Source organism: Pleurodeles waltl, chromosome 8, assembly GCF_031143425.1.
Source record: "Pleurodeles waltl isolate 20211129_DDA chromosome 8, aPleWal1.hap1.20221129, whole genome shotgun sequence".
Lineage (NCBI taxonomy): Eukaryota > Metazoa > Chordata > Amphibia > Caudata > Salamandridae > Pleurodeles > Pleurodeles waltl.
In genome coordinates this window covers 1,454,870,958-1,454,895,483 of record NC_090447.1, presented here as the reverse complement: position 1 = coordinate 1,454,895,483, position 24,526 = coordinate 1,454,870,958, and the positions used below count along the sequence as shown (strand labels likewise).

Sequence of the window (24,526 nt, the reverse complement as noted above, 5' to 3'; positions counted from 1 at the left end):
GGTGGTAATGGCCGCTGGGCTGGAGACTTCGGTCTCCAGCCTGGCGGCCACCACAATCCCACCCTCAGGATTACGACCCGGCCTACCGCCATGGTTTTCGTGACAAACATACCGCCACGAAAACCATAGTGGTAGGCACTATCAGTGCCAGGGAATCCCCTCCCTGGCACTGATAGGGGTCTCCGCCAGCCCTCTCACCCTCCCCAGAGTCCTCTCCCACTCTCCCGCTCCTGCCCCCGCACATATACACACCCACATGCGCACCTATATACACACATGCAAACATCCATACCCACCACCACCCATGCATGCACACATACATACCCACACAATGGAACACATACCAACATACCTTGTCACACACATGCATTCACAACACACAACACTCACAATCACTCATTCACACATGCATCCTACGCAACTCGTACCCGCATGCATGCATACCACTACATACACACACACACCCCCACATACAAACAACACCCCCATCCCCCTCCCCGGTCGGAGAACCTAACTTACCTGCTTGCAGGGGGTCCTCTGGCTAGAGACAGTCCGCGGCGCTGCTGTCGGCAGCAGCATCTGTCAGCAAAACACCACCAGGCCGTATCTTTGCTCCTGATACAGTCGGCGGTGTTTTGCTGGTGTGGCGGTGCTGCTGTCTGCAGCGCTGCCTTACCGCCGTCCACCGCCATGACCACCAGCATTCTGGCCGAATACCGTCGGCGGTCATGATACCGGTAGACGGCTGGTAGCCACGGCGGCCGTATGTTGGCGGCCGTCGCTGTGGCAGTAGATGGTCAATACCGCCAATGTTGAAGTGAGGGCCATGGTCATGGTAGTTGCGGAGCATGTGGTGACGGGAGATGCCTCTACATGTGTGGAGCGCTATGTTGAGACAGGGGTGGGTGTTGAAAAATTAATTAACTCATAGATTCTGGATCTAGAATAACCATGATTACACAGGAGTTATTTGAGGAAACTTGGGGAAAGAAACCATTAGAACCACTGGACAGGACACCTGTGTCTATGAGGGAAGCAAAATTGAACTCGCAGGATTTTTTGAGGATGTTTTAGAATTTAGAGGAATGAAGATTTGGGGAAAATTTTAAGTCACTATCAAAGGGATGTCGATACTAGGGTGGTTCCATCAATGTCTACTTAAGATAGTTCTCAGACCAAGCACCTAGGAACAAGTATCAGTTATTGAACCCACTGATTTTGTAGAAGAAATCTTAAAATGTCATCCCTCAGGATTCAGTGATCAATTAGGTATTATCAAAGGGTTTACTCTTCAAATAAAAGGCAAGGAAGGATCCATTGCAGTCAAACATAAGTTAAAAAGTGTATCTTTTAGTATAAGGGAGAAATTAGAAAAATAATTTAACGAACTATGTAATAATGGTATATTTGAACCTATTGATGCATCACTATGGTTATCACCATTAGTTGTAACAAGGAAGAAGAGTGGAGGTTTGCATGTTTGTGTGGATTTACGCAGTTTAAACAAACATATATGGGTCAATTCTCATCCCTTACCTAAGATCCCCAAGTCACTAACCATGATTAATGGATCTAAGTGGTTCTCTAAATTGTATATAGCTTCAGCTTGCCAACAGGTTGTCTTAGATCCTGCATCTAGACACTTTACAACATTTGTGTCTCCTATTGGTACCTATTCGTATTGCAGGATGCCTTTTGGGCTAGCATCTGCTGCAGCAGTCTGTCAGAGAATCACATGTCGAATGCTCAAGGGGATGAAAGGTGTAGCAATGTTTCAGGATGACATGTTGATTAATTGGACTACAAAGGAGGAAAATGATCATACCTTGTCACAAGTGTTGAGCATAAAGCAGTAAAACAAAGTTGTGTTGAAAGGTGAAAAATGCCAATTTTTGAAAGAGCAGGTAGAATATTTGGGGCATGTCATATCTTAGCATGGGGTAGAACCAAAACCAGGTCTGGTCAAAGCTATTATTGAAGTGTCATTACCTGTTGACAAGAATGGTCTCAAATCATTCATTGGTCTCTGGGAGTTCTACTCAAGATTCTTACCAGATTATGCAACTAAAATTAAGCCTATGTTGAAGAAAAGTGTCCCATTTGTGTGGGATAAAAGTTGTCAGGAGGTCTTTGAATGGATTAAATGCAGCTGGCAGGTACAAAAATTGTAAAACCTTTTGACCCCATTGAAAAATGCACCCCAACTGTTGATGGCGGTGGTTTTGGGCTGGGTGCTGTGTTCACCCAAACCAAAAAAAGGTGTGAAAAACACTTTAGGCTATGAATCAAGGCTATTAAAAGAAGCAGGATTGAATATTTCTGTGATTAAGAAAACATTTTGGCTTGTTGGTGGGCAATCAGCAAGTTCCATCCTTACATTTGGGTAAGTAATTTTGTACTGTGCACTGAACACAGTTCTCTTGTCTCCATATTATGGGGAGATAAGATCTAAGATTATACCCAGGTATCGCAAGGTTATCCACCAAACTACTGCAATATGACTTTGAAGTGTCATATTTACGGGTAATAAGATTGGTAGAAGAGGTTATCCGTCCAGGTTTCCATTCATGGCAAGTTGAGGAGGAAGAGCAGGAAAGTTGTTTCATTGCAAATATTGATGTGGAGAACATGTGTGCCATTAGTGAAGAGGAGTGAAAGAGAGAGATGAATAAAGATGCTTCCTTGTTGCAAGTGATGAAGTTTGTCAAGGATGGATGACCCAAAGAGAAAAATGTACCAGATTTGTGCCTCCTAAGAAGTTAAGGAGACAAATAATGTGTGGAGAACATGAAAGCTATTTGGGTAAGACCTTAACGAATTATAGAATACATGAGATTTTCTGGTGGCCTACTATGAACAGTCTTTGAATATGGGGGTGACTGCGTTGTCTGTTGCAATGTAGAAAAGGAATTTAAAGTTACAAACCCTCCCATGTAGCCTATTGAACTTTCAACCAGGTCATGGGAAAGAATTGGGACTGACCTGGTGGGACTGTTCAATGTATTACCGTATACGTACAGCTTTGCAGTTGTTCTGGTTCATTATTATTTTAAATGGTCAGAGGTTCAGTTCATGAGTGAACCCACGTCTAAAAATGTCAAACATTTTGAAAGATGTTTTTTGAGAGCTTTCCTGTCTTTCATTATATTTGACAATGGAGTACAGTTTACCAGTGAGGAATTTCAAAATTTTCTGCAGCAAGGGGGGATAAAGCACTTGAAAAGTTCACTGTACTGGCCTCAAACAAATGGGCTCGTAAAACACATGAACAGGGTCCTGGGCAATTGCATCCAGTGGGTTGTAGCAAGCAAATGTATTGTCTAAAATGCAGTGCGTTCAATGCTTTGGTTCTACTGTGCCACCCTACATTCTTCCACGAAAGTGTCCCCATTTGAAATATTGAGGGGTAGGAAACCATCATCCAAAATTTGTTGTGGCTGGATGCCGAAATGGGTTAAGCAGAATGTAATTGAAGATGTAGATGATGTAGTCAGACATAATGTATATAACTTACAAGTTAAGCAAAATAATTATTTTGATGCAAGAAAAAAAATTGCTCCTCCTCATATAAAGGTTGATGATCAGGTACGGATCAAAGTGCCTGTCCATTTAAAGAAAGGAACTTTGAAATGTACTAAACCTATGATTGTTGACCAGGTTTGTGGAAATGCAATCAGGGTTAATAATAAGAAGTGGTAGAATGCAGGGGAGGTGGTTAAGGTTAGCAATACTCAACTGTATAAGAGTTTAGCTAACAGAAAATGTCAGAAATGACAATCCAAGTGTGGGTCATATGGACAGAAATAAGACTGATACCAATAACACAAGTATTGAAAACAGTATAGTCCAGAGTTATTTTTGTGCTCGTAAGAGCGCTCACCAACGGGAGATACTCATCAGATATCGTGTACATCTGTAGTGTGTGTTTATGGTATCTGGAATGTGGCTATATTTCTTAATTTTCATGATTGCAAATGATTTATGCATCGTTGAATACTAATACTTACTATCACAGCTGAAGACATGGGTATGGTAAAAATTTAGCATACTTATAGGTCTGATTTTCTTTTTTTATTTAAGTCCTAAATAGTATTAAGATATGTTATATAGATATATATTTTTTTGTTATGTTCATTGTTGTGTTGCTGTTGTTAAGCCAAACATTATATTTTGTATTATGAAAGGAAGAGGATAATGTAGGAGTCAGCGCTACGTTCAGGCACTGACTGCCTCATGACTAAAGAGCCAACTTCATTATGCTTTATGATTTTATTTTGTTCTATTTCAGAATATAAGTAAATGTTTAACTGAGGAACGACAGTTAAAGGCTCGTTGTCGAGGTGTTAAGACATGCAGTATCTTCTGCCTATTAAATCACCCTTAAATCAGTTCTGTTGCAGCTTGATGACTACATGGCTGCTGTGGAATCCAGACTGCGAGATGTCTAGCAGGTGGTGGTGTTCAAGATGGTTGGAAAGTTGTTTGTTGATAGCTTTCTCCACGATTTTGGATAGGAAGGGCAGGAGAGAGATGAATCTGTAATTGGTGAGGTCTCTTGGGTCTGCTGAGGGTTTTTGTTTTCAAGAGAGCTGTCACTTCAGCATGTTTCTAGTTGTTCGGAAAGGTTCCACTTTGGATGGATATGTTGATGATGGTAGTGAGGTGGGAGCTGTTCAGATTTCCTCCTAGGTTGTAGATATGATGGGGACAAGGGTCAGTGGGGGCCCTGGAATAGATTGTTTTCATGATTTCGGCAGTGTCTTCATGGGTGAGGGATTTTCAGTTTGGGATCTGGTGGTCTGATTTGGTGGTGGTAGGCAGCTAAATGATGAGTTCTTGTGTCTTGCATCTGGGTCAAAGTTCTTGTAGGTCTTGGGGATTTTGTTGTGAAAGAAAAATCAGAGAGGTTGTCGCAGAGGTCTTGTGAACGAGTGATGGAGTTGGTGGTGGCTGGGAGGAATTGTAGAATTCTGTGACGATATTGAAGAGCTCTTTGCAGTTGTTGGATCTGTTTGCCAGTCTGAGAGCTAGGGCTGTTTTTCTTGCCTCGTTGAGTTGGGTGTGATATTTCCTGATTGCTGACTTGTGCTTCTTGCGGTGTTGTCCCGGCTGGTTCTCCATTTTCTCTCCAGCTGTTTGCAGTGGTGTTTGGAGTTTCTAAGGTGTACCAGCTGGCTTGTGGTTGTTTCTTGAGTGTCTAAAGTTCTACAGGAGGACTAGGGTGACTGCGCTGGTAGTGATCCAGTTGTTGAAGGCTTTGATGTCAGTCTTCAGGGTGCTGATGAGGTTTGGTTGGTGGACATTGAGGGTGTTGGTCCAGTCTGTGTCCTTTATCTTGTTCCAGCTATGTCTGAGGTTGCTAGTAGTCTTGGCTGTGGGGCTTGGGGTGCATCGATGAAAAAGTAGACTAGGAAGTTGTCTGCCCAAGTAAGCCGAGTGAGGTGGCTGAACTTGACCATGTTGCTGGCTGTGAAGATGGGGTTGAGGGTGTGTCCTGCGTTAGCGGGTAGGGCCTAGGATGATCTGGGTGAGTTTCAGGATCTTGAGGTTCTCAAGTAGTCCAATGGAGTTGGGGCCTTTTCAGTCGTCTACATGGAAGGTGAGGTCGACGAGTAAGATAAAGTTGTTCAAGCTGATGGCGATGGGGGAGATAAAGTCAGTGAGAAGATAGCTGAAGGTGTTGTGTGGTCCGGGGGGTTAGTAAGCTAGGGTGCCTTTAATGCTGGTGTGGTTGCGGATCTGTAGTCGAAAGTGCATGTTTTCCATGAAGGTTCTGTTCTTGTGGGGGAGGTGGTACAGGTGATGGAGTCCTTTTGGATTGTGGCACGTCCTCCTCCTTGCTTATTTGGTCAGTCGTGGTGGGAGATTGTTTAGGCGGTGGAATAGCCGTGGCTGTACTGGGTGCTGATATGGGGTTTAGCCAGCTCTCTTTTAGGAAGAGGATGTCTGAAGAGTGTGTATTGATGGTGTCCCAGATCTCAGTGGTGTGTTTGCTGAGAGTTCTGGTATTGAGGAGTATGCATGCCAGATGGGGTGAGGCATCTGTGGGGTGAGTGTGTTGGTCCAAGTGAAATGGCAGTGAGTACACGAGAAAGGTTCTACTGTGGAGCCAGTTGAGGTGCGGAAGCAGCTGTTGTGGTGGCACCTGGTGTTCAGTGCATACAGGAGGGTGGATGTGTAGCAGTGGTGTTTAATCGGACCAGGGTCCATAGTGCTGGGTGCAGTCCAGGTCCAAATGGGTGTAGATGGTCTTGACTTTGGTGTCCCTTTGTACTCCAGGGGTGCGCTTGCTGTGAGGCCATGCAGCAGACTCCATTAAGTAGGTCCTGGGAGGAGTGGGAACATGGTGGCAGAGGGTGGGGCTAGTGAAGCGCAGGGCACAGGAAGTGGGAAAAGGCACGCAAGTTGAGATGCAATTAAGGAGTGGGGAAGGCGAGAAAGTGTGGGAGGCAGGAAAGCACAGAAGGAACCAGAGGAGAAAGGGCGCAAAGGAAAAGTGTGTGCAAGGAAAATGGGCAAAAAGAGGCACAAAGAGAGAGACTGGAGAGTGGAACAAGGGCAAAAAAAGGCACACAAAGAGTGGAAAGTGGAACACAGGCACAAAGAGGGAGAGTGGAAAATGGTCACAAAGAGAGAGTGGAGAAAGGGCACAAGGATGAAGGCAAATGAGTGAAGAGTGAGAGAGTGAAAAGGGCAAACAGAAGAGCACAGCAGTGAAGGAGGAGAGAGAAAGGAGCAAGGAGCGAGAGAGAGAAGGAGCAGGACAAGAACGAGGCAGACCTTGAGGCAGCGAGGCTGGGTCTAAAAGAGCCTTACACTGGTCAGAGGACCAATCCAGGTAAGTGGGAGCTGGGGCCTAGACAGCTGTTAGGTGGAATCACAGGAGCCATTAAGTATGTTTTGGGAGGGGGGTTGCACAGGGGCGGAGGATGGGGCAAGGGAATGGCAGGCACGGGAGGTGGAAGAAGGCATGTGAGGGAGATGCAGGTAAGGATCAGGGGAGACGAGAAAGCACAGTAGGAACCAGAGGAGAACAGGCACAATGTAAAAGTAGGCACAGGCGAAACTGAGAAAAAGAGGTATATAACAAGAGAGTGAGACAAGGGCAAAAAGAGAGACAAAGAGAGTTGAGAGTGGAAAATGGGCACACAGTGGCAAAAAGAGAGAGAGTGGTGCATGGAAACAAGGGCAAAAGAGTGAGGGATTCCTGGTTGGCTAGGGTATGCACCAAGGCCATCCAGGAACCACCACTCTAGTCAGGATAAGCTAAGTACACGCTAAAAGATAACCTGTGCTCACCCTCTGGTATCTTGGCACAGAGCATTCAGGCTTATATAAAGAGACAATGTGTATTTGTGCAACACACACATTACCAAAACAAAGGGGGTCATTCTGACCCCGGCCGGCGGCGGAAGCCGCCGGCCTGGCTGGGGCCGCCAGAATACCGCTGCACGGTTAAAAGACCTCCGCGGGTATTCTGGGTTTCCCGCTGGGCTGGTGGGAACCGCCAAAAGGCCGCCCGCCAGCCCAGCGGGAAACACCCTTCCATGAGGATGCCGGCTCCGAATGGAGCCGGCGGAGTGGAAGGGGTGCGACGGGTTGCACCCGTCGCGAATTTCAGTGTCTGCTAAGCACTGAAATTCTCAGTGGGGCCCTCTTATGGGGGCCCCTGCAGTGCCCATGCCATTGGCATGGGCACTGCAGGGGCCCCCAGGGGCCCCACGACACCCCATACCGCCATCCTGTTCCTGGTGGCCGAAACCGCCAGGAACAGGGTGGCGGTATGGGGGTCGGAATCCCCATGGCGGCACAGCAAGCTGCGCCGCCATGGAGGATTCCACAGGGCAGCGGAAAACCGGCGGTACACCGCCGGTTTTCCGTTTCTGACCGCGGCTGTACCGCCGCGGTCAGAATGCCCAAGGGAGCACCGCCAGCCTGTTGGCGGTGCTCCCGCGGACCACGGCCCTGGCGTTTTTTACCGCCAGGGTCGTAATGAGGCCCAAAGTCTCTACACAGGTTTAGAAAAATAGACAGCAATTTCATAAATAAATTAGGACCAAAAAAACAAAAATCCAATACGTAGAAGCCAAGTAATGAATTTTTAAAGAAATAAAAAGTTCTAGAAGCAAATAGGGCTTTAGGAGTTACTTTAGGTCATGCTGGACAGGGGCAAAGTCAAACTTAGGGCCCACCTCGATGGACCGCAGGCTGGCTACAGGACCCATGCAGGCCCCGGGGAACAAAGTACCTTTCCTGGTCGCAGCAGCGAAATGCGTGGTGAAATGTGTCGATCTGGTCCTCGAAGGAATGGCGATGCGCAGATCTGTCCCACGCAGGGATGGCGGTGCGTCGGTGCTGAAGACAAGGACTGGTGCCATGATGCATTTGTTCCAAAGTGCAATGTGCTGGTATTCTCCACGCAGTTGAGAGATACGTTGGTCTCTGTAGACTGCTGCGGCAGCAAAGAGCGGTTCTGATGCTTCGGGCTCTCAAGGCAGAGTTTTATGCAGAGAGCGATGCACCACTGCTCCTCCCGCAACCGGGTTGATGAAATGGTTCTGCTACACGCAGACAGGAGATGCTTCGAGTTCCATGATGCAAGCATGTGGGTTCACTTTCAGTGAGCCAGGCACAGGAGCAGGGGTAGAGATATTCCTGAGTCTCAAGCAATACAAGGCAAACCAAAATGCCCTTGGAGCACACTTCAGGTGTCCAGTCCTCCTTCAGCAGGGTCAGAGTCCAGCGGGCAGCAGGGCAACACAGGAGGAAAAGCAGGCCAGCAGATGAGTTCTTTAAGTGGCACAGCAGTTCTTCTGAAAGACTCCAGTTACAGGGCCAGAAGTATCTGATTAGTGGGGGGGGGGTTAGAGATCCAGTACGTATACCCGAAATTGCCTTTGAAGTGGAGGCGACTTTAAAGAAGGGTCTCTGAAGTGCACAAGTATCCTTTCATCCTCAGCCCTGGCTCCAGACTGTCAGTAGGGGTAACCAGCCCTTTGTGTGGGTGTTCTGTTGTATCAGCTTCTCTCCACGCTTCCTGCCCAGAAAGAGCCATCAGAAGGCAGATGAATGCAGATGGGTGCTCAGGCACAGCTACTCTTCCCGCGTTTGTAGCTGCCTAGAGGGAATACACAAGATGTTGCTGTCACCCACCCCAAATGTTTATTGGAGACAGGCTGCGAGGCACACAGAGCAGTAAGGGCAGAGAAATGCCCACTTTCTATAAGTGGCATTTCTAAAATAGTGAAATGAAATCCAATTTTACCATTAAAGAGAGCTTATCATTGCCATTCGAAAGATATGAAACATGATGCAGCTAATCCTTACTAATCAGGAATTACAGCTCAAAGGTGTTTTTAAGGAATTCCCCATGCTCGCCTATGGAGGAGTGGATCTCACAGTAGTGAAAAATGACTTTGGGAGTTTTTCAGTACCAGAACATGTAAAACTTAAGAGTACATGCCCTACCTTTTACTGTCACAGCACCCTGCCCCTAGGGTGACTCATGTGTAATGAAAGGAGAGTTTAAGGCAAGTAGTTTTAAATGACAAGTTGAAGTGGTAGTAAACTGCACACACCAGTGCTGCAGGCCCACTAGTAGCATTTAATTTACATGCCCTGGGTGTAGGAGGCTGGCCTGGTTTGTAGTGGGTACCTTGGGTACTTACACCTTATACCAGGTCCAGTTATCCCTTATTAGAGATGTAGTAGTGTTCTAGCAGCTTAGGCTGACAGAGGTAGCTATAGCAGAGCAGCTTAGGCTGAACTAGAGACATGCAAAGCTCCTGCAATACCACTTATGGTTACACAGTACTTATACACAAGTAAAGACAATACTCAGTGTTACCAAAAAGAAAGGTAGTTTATTTGAGTGACACAGTACCAACAATATCTTACAGGGAAAACTCCTTCTGGAGGTAAGTATTATACACAGTATATACACTAGACACCAAAATAAGGCAAGTAATTAGACATACATTGCAAACAATAGGAAATGCTATAGAATGCAATGGGAGAAAATAGGTCTGGGGCAACACAAAACATATACTAAGAAAATGGAATCCAAATCACGAATTCCCCCCTAGACAAGTGTAGTGTGTGCAGAATCGCTGGGAGAGTAAGAATACAGTAAAGGTAAACAAATTACCCCACCCCAGAACCCAGAAAAGCAGGAGTAAAGTATTGCAAGTTTCCTTAGGACACACTACACCTCGTGATTGGGATACTGCAGTAACCAACCACGTCTGCAGACAACAACTGCTGGATTCCTGGACCTGAAGACCTGAAAAAGAAGGGGACCAAGTCCAGAAGTCGAAAGAAGTTCCAGGAAGGGCAGGAGCCCCTGCCAACCCAGAAGAAGGTGCAAAAGAAGAGTCCCCGGTTGGACGAAGACTGTAGGAATGCACCCTAGGAAGATGCCAGCTGGTTCCTACATGATGCCGAAGATGCCAGGCAGCACCCACAGGAGTCCCAGGACACGGGCACAAAGGAGGTGCAAAACACGGTTGGTGCAGCACAGCAAAGGAAGGTCCCACGCCACCAGAGAACAACTCAGCGACTTGTGCAAGGGTGCCCTCACACTTAGTAACTTTGCACCTAACCTTCAGCAAGTAAAGGTTAGACATATAGGTGACTTATAAGTTACTGAAGTGCAGTGAAAATGCCTGTGAAATAACGTGTGTTAGTTCACGCAGGCTGCAATGGCAGGCATGTGCAAGGGTTTGTCTGAGCTCCCCATGGGTGGCAAAAGAAATGCTGCAGCCCATATGGATCTCCTGGAAACCCAATGCCCTGGGTACCTAGGTACCATATACTAGGAACTTATAAGGGGGGGGGGTCCAGTGTGCCAATTGAAAATGAAGTTACTAGCCTACAGTGACAGATTTAAAAGCAGAGAGAGCATAAGCACTGAGGTTCTGGTTAGCAGAGCCTCCGTGACACAGTCAAGCACTATACTGACACACACATTAGGCCATAAACTATGAGCACTGGGGTCCTGACCAGCAGGATCCCAGTGAGACAGGCAAAAACATACTGACATACAGGTAAAAATGGGGGTAACATGCCAAGGAAGATGGTACTTTCCTACACTGGGTATATGGAATACCACTTTACAAGGGTCTAACAAGTGAGTTAAATATGCCAATTGTGTATACACCAGTGTTACCATTTAAGGGGAGGAGCACATGCACTTTAGTATTGGTCAGTAGTGGTAAGGTAATCATGCTAACAAAAAGAATCAGCACAAATATGAGGCAAAGAGGCAAAAGGTTTGAGGGAAGACCACCCTAAGGATGACAGGTCAAAAGTGTTCCCCCCATCTGAAAGTGGGGAGATATACCCAACCTCTTTGAATTTCTCATCACTAAAGTGGAAAATCTGGAAAGGCTGTCAGCATTGGCGTGGTCTATCCCTGGTCTGTGTTCCACTCTGAAATACATAACCTGTAGGGAAATGGACCACCTCAAAAATTTTGGTTCTCACCCCTCATTTGCATGAGTCACCTGAGGGGCCTGTGGTCAATCTGAATAGGGAAGTGAGTTCCAAACAGGTATGGCCTCAACGTCTTTAGTGCCCAGACCACAGCAAAAGCTTCTCTTTCTTTAGCACTTTACCTTTGTTCCCTGGTGAGTAACCTCCTGGAATGAAGGCTACAGGTTGGTATAGGCCCTCTTCATTAAGTTGTGAAAATAGTGGCCCTACTCTATGTTCTGAGGCATCAGCCTTAACAATACACTCCTTGAAGAAGTCAGGAGCCTTGAGCACAGGGGCTGTGAACATGGCCTGCTTAAGGGAGTCAAATGATTTTTGGCATGACTCTTTACAAATCACTTTTCTGGACTGCTTCTTAGAAGTCAGCTCTATCAATGGGGGAACAATGGTGCCATATCCTTCAACAAAACTCCTGTAGTAGTCAGAGAGGCTTAAGAATGCTCTGTACTCAGTCTGGGTTTTGGGGGCTCCTAGGCTATGACAGTCTCTATCTTGGCCTGGAGGGCTGGCACCTTACCTCTGCCCGCCAGGTGTCCCAAGTACACCAAAGCCCCTTCCTTATCTGGCAGTTACTAACCTTGGTAGTCTGGTCTGCCTGTTGCAGAGCCCGAAGCACTTCCTGGCGTTGTAAGAGGTGGTCTTCTCATCTGACACTGACAAAACCTATGTCATCCAGATAGGCAGCTGAGAAGTCCTCCATATCAGCATAGACCTAGTCCACCAACTTCTGGAAGGCAGCAGGGGCATTCTTGAGTACGGAGGGTATCACCCTAAACTGGTAATGGACTTCTAGAGTGGAAAAAGGCTGACCTCTGCTTGGCAATTTCTGGTACAGCAATATGCCAGTTCCCTGATGTAAAATCAAAGTTTCTTAATTACTGGGCAGCCACTAACCAGTCAATAAGCTCATCAGCCCAGAGGATGGGATGAGCATCTGTCTTTCTAAATGTGTTTAGCCCTCTATAATCCACAGAGAACCTGACTTCAGGTGTGGTGCCCGGTGAGGCAGCTTTTGGTACCAAAATCACAGGACTGGACCATGGGCTACAGGAGGGTTCTATCACCCCCAATTCCAACATTTTAGAGACTTCACTCTTAATACTGCCCCTCACCTTATCACACAACTTTGAAGATTTATTCTTGACAGGGGGGTTTTACCCTGTGTCCACATCGTGGGCACACAGGTGAGTAGTCCCAGGAATTATGGAGAACAGAGGAGTATTGTTCCAACACTTGGTTGCAGTCTCTCTGCTGTGCAGGAGTTAGGCTGGGGGAAAGGATTACTCCCTCCACAGATCCATCATCTCCTTGGAATCCAAAAGGTCAGGAAGAGGTTCACTTTCCACTTCCTCTTCTCCATCTGTCACCTACAACAGGGTGAGTTTAGACCTCTCAAAGTATGGGTTGCAGCACCCTGGAGGGTTGCCTAGGGGCCCTGAGGTCCACCAGCTAGGTGGCCTCACCCTTTCTCTCAGTCATTTCATAAGGCCAGGACCAATGGTCCTGGAGGGGCCCAGATTCCACAAGTTCCATAACCCACACTTTATGCCCAGGCTGCAATTCCACAGTGGTAGAAATTTGGTCATACCACTCTTTCATCACTGACTGGCTGGCTTATAAGTTGTTTGAATCTTGCTTGCCTTCTGAAGGCCAGCATGTAGCTCACTATATCCTGCGGAACTTTCCTGGGAGCTTGCACCAACCATCCTTTGACCAAACTCAGAGGTCCCCTGAAAGGATGTTCATGCAGAAGCTTGACGGTTCTGAAGCCCACTCCCTTCTGTGGCACCTCCCTCTATGAACACAGAAGGCATGGCAAGAAGATATTCCACTTTTTCCTCAAGGCCTCAGGTAGGCCTCTAATGATGCCCTTCAGGATCTTGTTGAACCTCTCAACGAGATCATTTGTTTGTGGGTGGTAAGGGATACGATCTGGAGGTTACCCCACACTCCTTCTACATTGACTGCGCATAAGCAGACATTAAGTTGGTGCCCCTGGTACACTCACTTCCTTGGGGAAACCCAGGTGGGTAAAAATCCCCATCAGGGCCTTTGCCTTTGTAGGTGCAGTTGTGGTCCTCAGAGAGATGCCCTCTGGGTACCTAGTGACATGAGCCACCCGAACCAGGATAAACCTGTTGCCCGAAGCAGTCTGGGGATCCATAGACCCAATAGTGTCGATGTCTACCCTCTCATAGAGTGTGCTAATGAAAAACAGGGGATTAAGAGGGGCTTTAAGCCTTTGCCCTTTCTTCGTATTTGCCTGGCAGGCCACACAGGCCCTACAGAATGCATCTGAGGCATTCTTGATCCTGGGCCTATAAAAGTGGGGGACAAGCCTTGCACTGGTCTTGTCTTGGCCCAGGTGTCCTGCCAGGGGAATTTTGTGAGCCAGCTCTAGTAGGAAGGCAGTGTAGCATTGAGGGAGCCTTATGCTCATTGTAAAGGAGGTTGTCCTCACAGTAAATATGATGACTACCAGAGGCAATCCCTGCTGCTTGTTCTTCAGCCTGTTGCCTCATGCCTTCAGGGGTGGGGTACTCCCTCTGTGCCCTACAAAACTCCTCCTTGGTGGGACCTCCTTCCACATGCCATCCAGCAAGCTCTGGCAGATCAGCAAGTTAAGCAGTGTCCTCCTCAGTGGGCTCTGGGGCGGTCACCATAGGTGCCCCATCTGCCTCATTGGGAGAGCATTCAGGGGCAGTTTCCTACACCTTCTGCCTTTCCCTTTCTAAGCAGCTGGCTGGGCCATTTTTCGAAGTTCCTGCCCTTTCTGACTCCCATCCTGGGCAGCCCTGGACCTAGTTGTGGCACAGATCCACTCAGGTAACCCCAACATCTCCATATGAGCCTTGAGCTCCACTTCCTTCCAGGTAGCATGCACAAGGTCATTACGTAACAAACAGTCCAGAGGCATGACAGGGGTCACTGCAGCTTTCAGAAGACCTGAACCCCACCCCAATCCCCCACAAATGGATCAGGAACCACTGGATAACGACTCTCTCTATTGTCATTCACCACAGCTTGATGGAGTGCATTGGTTATCACCTGCTCTGGGGACACCATCTAGTCATGCTGGCACCTGTGACCCTCAGAGCCTCCACACCTTGCCCATTGATGGTGACCCATTGCCTATACTTGGTACTATTAGAGGGCACATGGATCTTAGGAACCATCTCACTGTCACCAAGGGACACTAGGGTAACCTCACTAAATTCCCCTCCCCCAAATTAACTGAGGCAAAATCCTCCCCAGCACTACAATTTCCACCCCTGGGACCTTTCCTCCAGTGGGAGGTTGTGCTCTTTTTGGACACCTGGGAACCCCTTTGTAGTGTCCATACTTGCGGCACTGATAGCAACTGAAAGTTTTGGGTTGCTTACCTTTGTCAGAGTAGCTTTTCTTCTGGTGGGCAGATTGAGAAAGAGAACCAGACCCTTTCCACTGTGAGTTGTTTTGGGGGCCTTTAAAGAACTTTGTCTATCTCCCCCTTCCTTATTCTGGTGGGAACCTTGACCACCCTTTTGGGAGTCCCCTCCGGATACCTTTTTGGACACTCTGGTGCTGACCCAAATGTCCGCCTTCTCAGCAAGCTTCCTGGAATTAGAAAGCTTGCTATCCATCAGGTGTTGGCGCAGCTCTGTAAAACAAAGATCAAGCATGTGCTCCTTCAAAATCAAGTTGTACAGCCCTGTATATTCTTCTGCTTTGATGCCCCTCAGACACCCTTTCAGTGCCTTGTTAGCATAGTCTAAGCAGTCCACTCAGCTGTGATGAAATCTTGTGCCTGCCCTTGAACATATGTCGGTATCTCTCAGGTGTCAGCCCAAACTTGTTGAGCAGTATGGCCTTCATAGCAGTGTAGCATGTCTGGTCCCCCACTTCTAGTGTGAGAAGTGTATCCCTCGCCACTGTGGGCATGTACCTGCATAAACTCAAGGATTCCTCTGGGACCCTATGCACTCTTAGAGCCACTTCATAGGCTGCAAACCATTCATCTGTGTCATGGCCTACTACATAGCAGAGCACCATATACTTGGGTATCCAGACTCTTGCTTCTGCAGCATACACTGCAGATATGCTGCCACCAATACTGTTGCTGGAGACCACTTGTAGGGCTCTGATATCCAGCTCTCTGAGCTTAAGCTCATGGGTTAGTTTCTTCTCTCCAGACCCAGCCTCTTTTCCTCTAGAGCCTTCTTTCCTCCATCCTGTATGCCAGCTCCTCTGGAGGCAGTATCCTTGATGAGATGCTGCTGTCCGCTGTGGGACCCACTACAGCTTCCAGCACACTTAAGAAGTCATTCTATAGTGCTGCTGCCTTTTCTGGTTAATGACTTATCACAGTCATTCGTCTATTGATTTTTATTATTTAATGAATCCTTGTTCTTTTCCTTGCTGAGGATTACCTTGGAACACCACCTTTACCTTTCTGTTAATTTGTGCCTTTCTGCTTTTCAGTTACCTGTTCTTTTCGTGGTTTGACTTGATGATCTTTTACTCTTCTGGGCTATAATATTGAAACCTTCTTTGTGAAGCCCATTTTACTTAATGGGACACTGGCTTTCGGCCATTGTCTGGCGTACTGACATCTGTTAGAGTGTACTCAGTATTGTTCTTACCAATCATACCTCACCCTTATAGTTATACTACTACACGGTGGTATCACTCCTACTGGGAATTTATTGTGGACATTAGCCATGAAAAGTCACATAGGTGACGAAACACATGTTGGCTATGGATGGACTTATACTTGTACATACGTGGAATGGATGTTTTTGTATGCTAATAAAAACATTGAATCTTACAAATTTTCCATGGACTCTTATTTGTGATGACGTAGACTATTTTGTGGACTTGTTTGAGTGCTGCGCGATCCCCTGTTGTTAAGCTTCCAGCAAGTTGTTGAAACAGGCACGGGAGCAGGGGTAGAGACTTTGATATTCTTGAGTCTCAAGCAACAGGAGGAAAGACAACAAGCCCTTGGAGTACACTTCAGATAAAAGGCAGAGTCCAGCCCTCCTTCAGCAGGGTCAGTGTCCATCAGGCAGCAGGGCAACACAAGAGAAAAGCAGGCCTTTTGGGTCCAACAGTCCTGCAGATGAGTGCTTTGAGCAGCACAGCAGCTCTTCTGACATAGTCTAGTTACAGGTCCAGAAGTGTCTGATTTGGTTGTCTCAGAGACCCAGTACTTGTACCCAAAGGTGCCCTTGAAGTGATGGTTACTTCAAAGAGGGTCTTTGAAGTGCACAAGTATCCTTTCTTCTTCAGGCATTGTTCGAGACTGTCAGTTAAGGGTAATCAGCCCTTTGTGTGAGGACAGGTACTACCTATTCAGTTGTAGATGTCAGTTCCCCTCCACCCTTCCTGTCCGGAAAAAGCCATCAGAATGCAAATAGGTGCTCAGGCACACCTAACTCCTCTGTGTTTGTCTCTAAAAGGAATGCACAAAGTGTAGCTTTCACCCACCCCAGACGTGTATTGGAGACAAGCTGCAAGGCACACAGAGCAGTAGAAGCAGAGAAATGCCCACTTTCTAAAAGTGGCATTTCTAAAGTAGTGGTGTTAAATCCAACTTTACCATTAAAGAGCGTTTATTGTTACTATTCCAAAGATATGAAACATGATGCAGCTATCCCTTTCTAATTGAGAATTATAGATTAAAAGTTCATTTAAGGAATACCTAATACTAGTCTAGGGAGGAGTAGGCTTCACAGTATTGAAAAACAAGAGTGTTTTACTACCAGGAAATGTTAAACCTAAAAATACATGTCCTGTCTTTTACTTACACAGTGCCCTGCCCTTAGGGCTACGTAGGGCCTACCTTAGGGGTGATTTATGTGTAATAAAACAGGAGTTTACGGCTTGGCAAGTAGTTTTAAATACAAAGGTGAAGCGACAGTAAACCGCACACACCGGCCCTGCAATGGGTGGCCTGAGACAGGTTTGAAAGGGTACCGATGTGAGGGGCACAACCAGTGCTACAGGCCCACTACATCTTTACACAGGATTTACAAGTAAATTAAATATGCAAATTGCATGTACACCAATGTTACCATGTTTAGGACATGCATTTTAGCACTGGTCAACAGTGCTGAATCCTAAGGCCAACAAAAAGAATCAGCAAAATATGAGGCAAAAGGCAAAACGTATGGGGGAAGACCACCCTAAGAATGGCAGTTCTAACAGTGAGAGAGAGAGAGAAAGAGAGTGAAAAGGACACAGAGAATGGCACATAAGTGAAGGGTGAAAAGAAGGGGCAGTGAGCGAGAGAGGAGCAGAAGCGAAAGAACAAGAAGTGGACTTGAGGCACCAAGTCAGGATCCAAAAGGGCCTTAGACTGATTAGAGGACCAATCCATGTAATTTGGAGCTGAGGCCTAGCACCTGCAGTCAAATGAACTATGTGAGTGGGTGCTTGAATTTGTTGGGATGTAGTTTTGCAAACTGGTGTTTCTGTTATATTGGGCACCAGTAAATTGCCAAATTTAAGAAATTAATGGGCCCCTGCTAAAAGGTTTGTGCTTAATAGGCCATACTTGGGAGTAGTTTATATTCCAAATAAAATGGGCAGTTGGGTAGAGACCCACTACCTCTCAGCATCCAGGGCATCTCACGGTCTAAAACTGTCAGCCAGTGTTTCTAGGGTCACAGAGGATTGTTTGATAGTAGCCTTCCCAGAAGTCTACACACATCAGCAGAGGGCATGATGAAATAGAGATGGGGTAGCGCTTAAAGGGCAGCACTCACTCTCCAGCTTGCAAACTTCATGTTTACTTTACCATAAATGTTCACAAACAGCTAGAAAATAACACTAACAGGTGTACAGGTAATATTTGTGACACTCTATATAAGTGTTTCTTAACCTTCTGACATTTATGTACCCCCCACTTAATCATTACTGGAACACGGGGACTCCTAATGAATTATTATTCGAACCAAGGATCCCCACTAAGTGATGACTGGAATTCGAGGACCCCGGCTTAAGCATTTTCGATCATTTGAACCACAAAACATTACACAAAAAACACACAGAACCAGGCATTCATCAAACAGCTGAATACATGCTGAAGTATTTTATTTAATTCACAAACAAATATAAAAAAAATCTAAATTTGAAATGGGAAGGTTGGAGTCTTCTTAATTCAATTGAGGTCACTAATTTTCCATACTGCCTTCTGTTTGAAATGTTTGCACTGTTCCCAATAATCAGTCTCAGAAAACTAATACAAGTTTTAGCCTCCCATTTCAAATTTCTTCACACTTACAGAATGTTTACTAATTTCCAATTACACATTTTGCTTCTTTACTTATATTCACTATCTTAATATGTTAATATTATTTAATTTTCTAAGCAGTCGTGGACTCCTTGAGTAGGCTTTGCATCCCCAGACCACAGATTAAGAACCACTGCTCTGTATCATACCTCACTCATGCTATTAGCAAAGAGCTTTGGTAAGAATGGGTGTTCATAACGGTAGTGAACATTAGATTTATTTAAAAAAAAAAAAATACACATAAAAGGGCCCATGTCACGCAGAACCTGTGGACATAAACCACATGGCAAGGCTAGTAGATATCTACTCTGATTGCCACTCCCACCCAAAAACAATACATAACACTGCAACCAGGTGTGGCTCAAACTAATAAGGGAGGGAGTACCCCATTGTGATTAATAGTATGGAGACGAATTGGGGGTCTCCAATCTGGGTGTCCACCAAAAGGGATTTCTAGGGAGAATGGACCTACCAAAATGTTGCTTAGAATAAAGATAAGGGGAATATCAGACACAAGGGAAGACTGATGGATTATTAGGAACACGCTTACCAGTAGTGCTAAGAGTAAGAGAAGGGTTTGCGTAATAAGAAACAGAACAAGCATTGGCAAAGCCAGTAGGTCTTGCCTATACAAGATCTGTTGGCTTTGGCAATGTGTTTTGCCCTGTTGTACACCAGTGTGGCTGCTGTTCAGCATGGCTAAAAGTTAGTGGCCTGTTGTGTCAGAGCGGAGTGGGGCAGTAAAGTGCTGCAGAGTGTATTTGTTGGAATGCTGTAAAGTGGAGTAGGTGGAGCAGGGTTTTGTAGAATTGAGTAGAGTACAGTGGCAAAGAGTGTTGTAGAATAGAGTGAGGTGGATAGAGTGAAGTAGGTTGGAGTGGACTGAGGTGGTGGGGTGGATTGGAGTAGAGTGGGGTGGACTGGATTGGGATTGAGTGGTTTGGTTTGGATTGGGGTGGATTGGTGTGGGATAAAGTTGGGTGAATTGGGCTAGATTGTAGTTGGGCGAATTGGAGTGGGGTGGATTGAGGTGTACTGCACGATTATGTTTTAAAGCATCATTTCATCAATTACACATAGCAAAGAAACAACGTTGATGGCAATATTTCAAACAAGACAATCTTTTGTGAAGAGTGCCTACAAGCAAAAACAAAATAAAACATGTGTGGAACGTGAGAAAAGACAACTAGACAAAATAAAAGAAAGTTAGCTATAAAAAAGAAAACTTTGCAATTTTATTTGTCCTGCTGGTACGTTTTTGTCAGTTACAAGCCTTCTGTTTACAGGGCGCTAAAAGTTCAAAAGAACAAAATAGTACCTCAATCACATTGGGAGCAGCAGGCGGGCACTAAGTTAAATTAAACAGTGCTTGGTCCCTGCACCACAGAGAAGAACGGAAATGATGCCAGGCCTGAAGTGGACGAATTAGGAGGCTCTAAAGAAGATGGCCACGCAAGCCAACAAATGGTGAGCGACAGAGGGCTCCAAGCCCTTTACTGTGCAAAGAGAGTCCTGCAAGCGAGACTCATGCGCTAGCGCATCCACTCGCAGACTCTACCCTAAAAAGGATCAGTTCAGGAAATAGTTGAAGAGGGTCATGTCCAAAAAAACAAGAAGGGTGCTAGTAACTATAAAGGACAATCTGGAGGAGGGGGAGGAAACTGAAACGGTTTATGTTAAAGGAGAAGAAGGGAGTTAAAATAAGAGACCCTTTCTTAAATAAAGATGAAAAAAAGTTTTTCTTAGATTGACAGTGGAACTCCCGAATTTTTTTTTTGACCAAGCTAAAAATCGAATCCTGAGATTAATCAGTCCAAGAAAAATGCAGGAAAGAGCTGGTCGATGAGGGGCCCGTAAAGCCCATGTGCTCGCTCCAGCGGGGATAGTGCTACTGACAGCATCAGTTACAGGTCTCACTTCTCCATAACGAGTTTGCAAAACGCATATCACCCAGGTAAATTGGAGGAGTACCCCCGCTGCCTATATTGTTCTGGTTTACGGCAATGCAGCTGTCGTAAATCAGTGAGGTTGATGACGCACTGCTGGTTGGTGAGACATTTCTTGACTGCTGTTTGATCACGCCTGATATCATCATCCCAGAATGCTAAAAAACAGGTGACGTAACACCATATGTAATTTTCTGAACTGATTTTTTTTTGTCTCCATAGGTTCCTATTTTGACAGGTTCCTATTTTGACAGCTGTACAGCGAGTGAAAGAAAATACGCTCCAACAGCACCTGTTTCAGGTGTGTTCTCTTGCTTCTGAAGAAAACAGATGACGTTTACAACGTGCTAAAAACTGCGTATTCAACACTACTTCATTTTGTGTGACTTGTCTTTATAGAACTGTAATTAATCTATCAAACTGCCTCATAAAATGTTTGGGAATATTATTCCATGACTTATCCGCAGACCATATTATTCGATATTATAAATGTGGAAAGCAGGACCTGCCTGTTGTTTGCATGCATATGCAGTTTTCTGAGTTTATGTGTGCGCACGTTTTATCCTGCTTTTAAAGCCTGATGGTGTTCTACCCACTGAAGCTCTGCCCTTTGAAGAAGGTTTGTTTGTCCTTGTGCACAAAGCGTTTGCGTGCTCATTAGAGATGGCAGATAGGGCCGGACTGGGGACCCAAAGGTGCCCTGGCAAACTGTGTCAGACCAGCCCCTATGGAGTACATAGCAGGCAAGCCTGCCCATTACAGTGGGCCTCCCTGGGCTCTCCCCTCCAAGAACATTTGGGAATCAATCGCAAAAAATGATGCATTCTTACAGCACATTTTTAATTATATATTAGATTGTATTCGTTTTTAAGGCATAGTAAATGATGACCTTACATATCCCAAAGTACAGCAATCTTTACTGGGGCTCTTATATAATTCCCTCGCCATAACCCCCTCACAGTGCCTCTCATCTCCCCATAGCTCCTCTCTCTCATGTATTTCATTTGTTTTATAGCGCCACTTACCAGCGTAGGATGTTGAAGCACTACACATCACACACACATACAGACACAACGAATCATATGTGTGTAAATAGGTGTATAGAAAATGGTATATAAGACAAAGGGGACTGCAAGGAATAGGATTCACATCTTCCATACTGATAGGCATTTTTAAGAGCGCTTGATCTGGGGAAGCATAAACTGAGGGCTCAGAACATAACTCGGTGGTTAAGGTTGACTTTACTAATAACAATTTATTTGTACCGATACAAACCCTTTTTTAGCAAAATTAGAATAATCAAAGACTGGTAAAAAAAATAACTTTCTAACCTGTACCATGCAGTTTGCATGCAGCTCCTTAATGGCAGGTCAAAGCTTGCTGTGCTAGATTATGATTGTAACTTGTGGACTAGTAACAAAAGGAGCTCTATGACAAAAGCAGTATCCCACTGGACTATGCTCCTAAAATACAGTTCTGTCATCTGCATAGTATACACTCGTTGTAGCAGGTATACTAACCTTCTGCGCTACCTTGGATTAGTTAAAACTGCCACTAGGCAAAACCCAATCTCTCTCCAGCAGGTACATTACTCCCCAGAGTTATCGTGGCACTTTTATTGTTGTTTGAAAACTGTTGGATATATAAGGAACTCTGCAGTGCTTTTAAAACTGCTCCACTACTACAAAACTGCCCCCCAGTAACAAAAGTGGCCCCACACCCTTCCATCCTCCCAGGGAAACGCCCAATGCCTGGTACGGTCAGTCTGGCCATGGTGGCAGGGCATGTGAAGGTAGTCAGATGCAAAATGAAACGCCAGATAATTAGATCAATTTTTTATGGGAGATCGGAAGATGAGCCCCTACCATCAGTAGACACTTTGTCCAGGATGTGATTACGTTTTTCTGGAAGTAATGCAACGTGTGAGGCTGTGTTCATTCTTCTTCTAATAAAAGGCTTCATGCATATTAATGTAGGTAATTATTTTGCTAAATATATACTGCATATTGAAGTGTGGTGATGCACGCGGGCGTGCTTTGTCCAACCTGCCAGACCTTCAGGTCAGCAGACCCCCTCACTTTCAGCCCCCGGTAAAGGACTGCCTACTCTGTTTAGACTTTCTGGTCTACCTTGCTGAAAAAGCACCTGCCACAATGGAGGATATACTTTCGCCTTGTCTGGTGTCCTGCCATGATCTTGAGGCCACTGCGCATTCTTTGTTAATCTGCAAAAGAAAGAAGTAACCAAAGTAGGGCTTTCTTTTAGCTGAACAGCATCAAATGTTCTCAAAGCAGGTTTTCTTAAGGCGTCAAAGATATTTTTATATTCCCTGTGTGTGGCAGCCCCTGGAAGGAGCAATCAGTAACTGATACCCCATCCCAAATAGGGTGGACTTTCTACCAGTATGACCCTGTGTCAGTGCAGAGGCCAACCACGTTGGGGGCACAGCTCCCATATCACTAAGACCCGACCGAGGACTTTAATCCTCTCCTCAAATCAATTCCGATAACAACACACGCAGTCATTGTAGAAAATTGGGATAATAAGCAGATGCCATTTCCAGCCTCATTGACATTTTTTTTTGTCGATGTGATTCGAAAGGGATGCATCACTAATAATGATAACATATTGTGTCCTGACATTCGAAGCTTCATCGTCAGCCTTGTCTGTCGTATTCAAGAAATAGGAGGAACGTTCCTGTCCGGCACTTCAAGCAAGGCCCTGTCCTCACAGAATCATTGGTAAATAGCCTGGTCCGGTTAAAGATTTTCAGAAACCCTTGTCACTGGTGTTTTTTAACAGAGTGGGCTTCACGGCCCTTGTCACTGCCATTGAGGGGCACATAAGAGACTGAACAGTTTAAGAAATCAGGACCCTGGACACAGTGGTGTATTGCAAAAGTTTGATTACAATTCAGTGTTATCTTTGTTTTGTACTTTACTGTGAATGAACAGCAATGTTGAAGTGCAGGTCATTTTTATATTGTTGTATGCTATGGACCAATGTAAGATCTCATTCCAAATAAACTGAATTGGTATTGAGTTCAACCTATATATTTTGTATATTTTTACAATGTATGAGATGCAGTATAGTTCACTTCGCTATGGTGGCCTGAGCTGCACTGCTGTGAGGACACATTATATAAGTGGACTTTATTAGCCATTCTCACAATATATCTTAAATATTATTAGCATGCAGATGGTAAAAAAGTGGTTGATAAAGTGCATCAAAACAAATGATTGATGTGATGGAGAGACGTGGGGACGGGTTCAGAGCGGCATCTGTAACCTGGATACTATCAAAGAAGTTTGGATTGTATATTAAATAATTCTAGTCTGTGAGTCACAGTGTGAGCCACCAAGGGATCCTTCTAACCAGCAAATAGCTGCATGCTTCCACACCAAAGGAAAACACAGATTTATATTGTAATAGATGTTTTCTTATTTTTAAAAAACGCTTCATAATATTATTGGTTTAAATAAGCAATGTAAGTATTTCATTTGAATGTGCCTAACGCGTATAGATGCAGTGAGGACCTGAGGAGGCGTCTTCATCTCCACCCAGTCAGCATCACCTTGGGGAGCCACATCCGGAATCCATATATCATGCAATAGCATTGTAACATATGCTTTCTAGTACTGATGAAATGACTACATTCTCACCAAGAATACAAGTGCTTAACAGGTACATGGTCTTCACGAGCAACAACAGTATAAACTTGGATGAGCAAAATCTACATATCAGGTGCTAAAGCACAGTTTCCCTCAAAGATCAGCTCATCTAGTATGCAGCGTTAGCATGAGCAGAAACA

The 24,526-nt window shown here is 45.4% G+C and overlaps 1 protein-coding gene across 1 annotated transcript in view; it reads left to right on the top strand.

Moving 5' to 3' along the window:
* The window catches only part of LOC138248764 (nectin-3-like), a 70,836-nt gene extending 47,074 nt beyond the window's left edge, over positions 1-23,762 (top strand). The window contains exon 5 of the mRNA XM_069202639.1: positions 20,938-23,762. Within this exon, the coding sequence (XP_069058740.1) occupies positions 20,938-20,950 (13 nt within the window). The 3' untranslated portion in view covers positions 20,951-23,762. The remainder of the gene's footprint in view (positions 1-20,937) is intronic.
* The last annotated feature ends 764 nt before the right edge of the window (positions 23,763-24,526 follow it).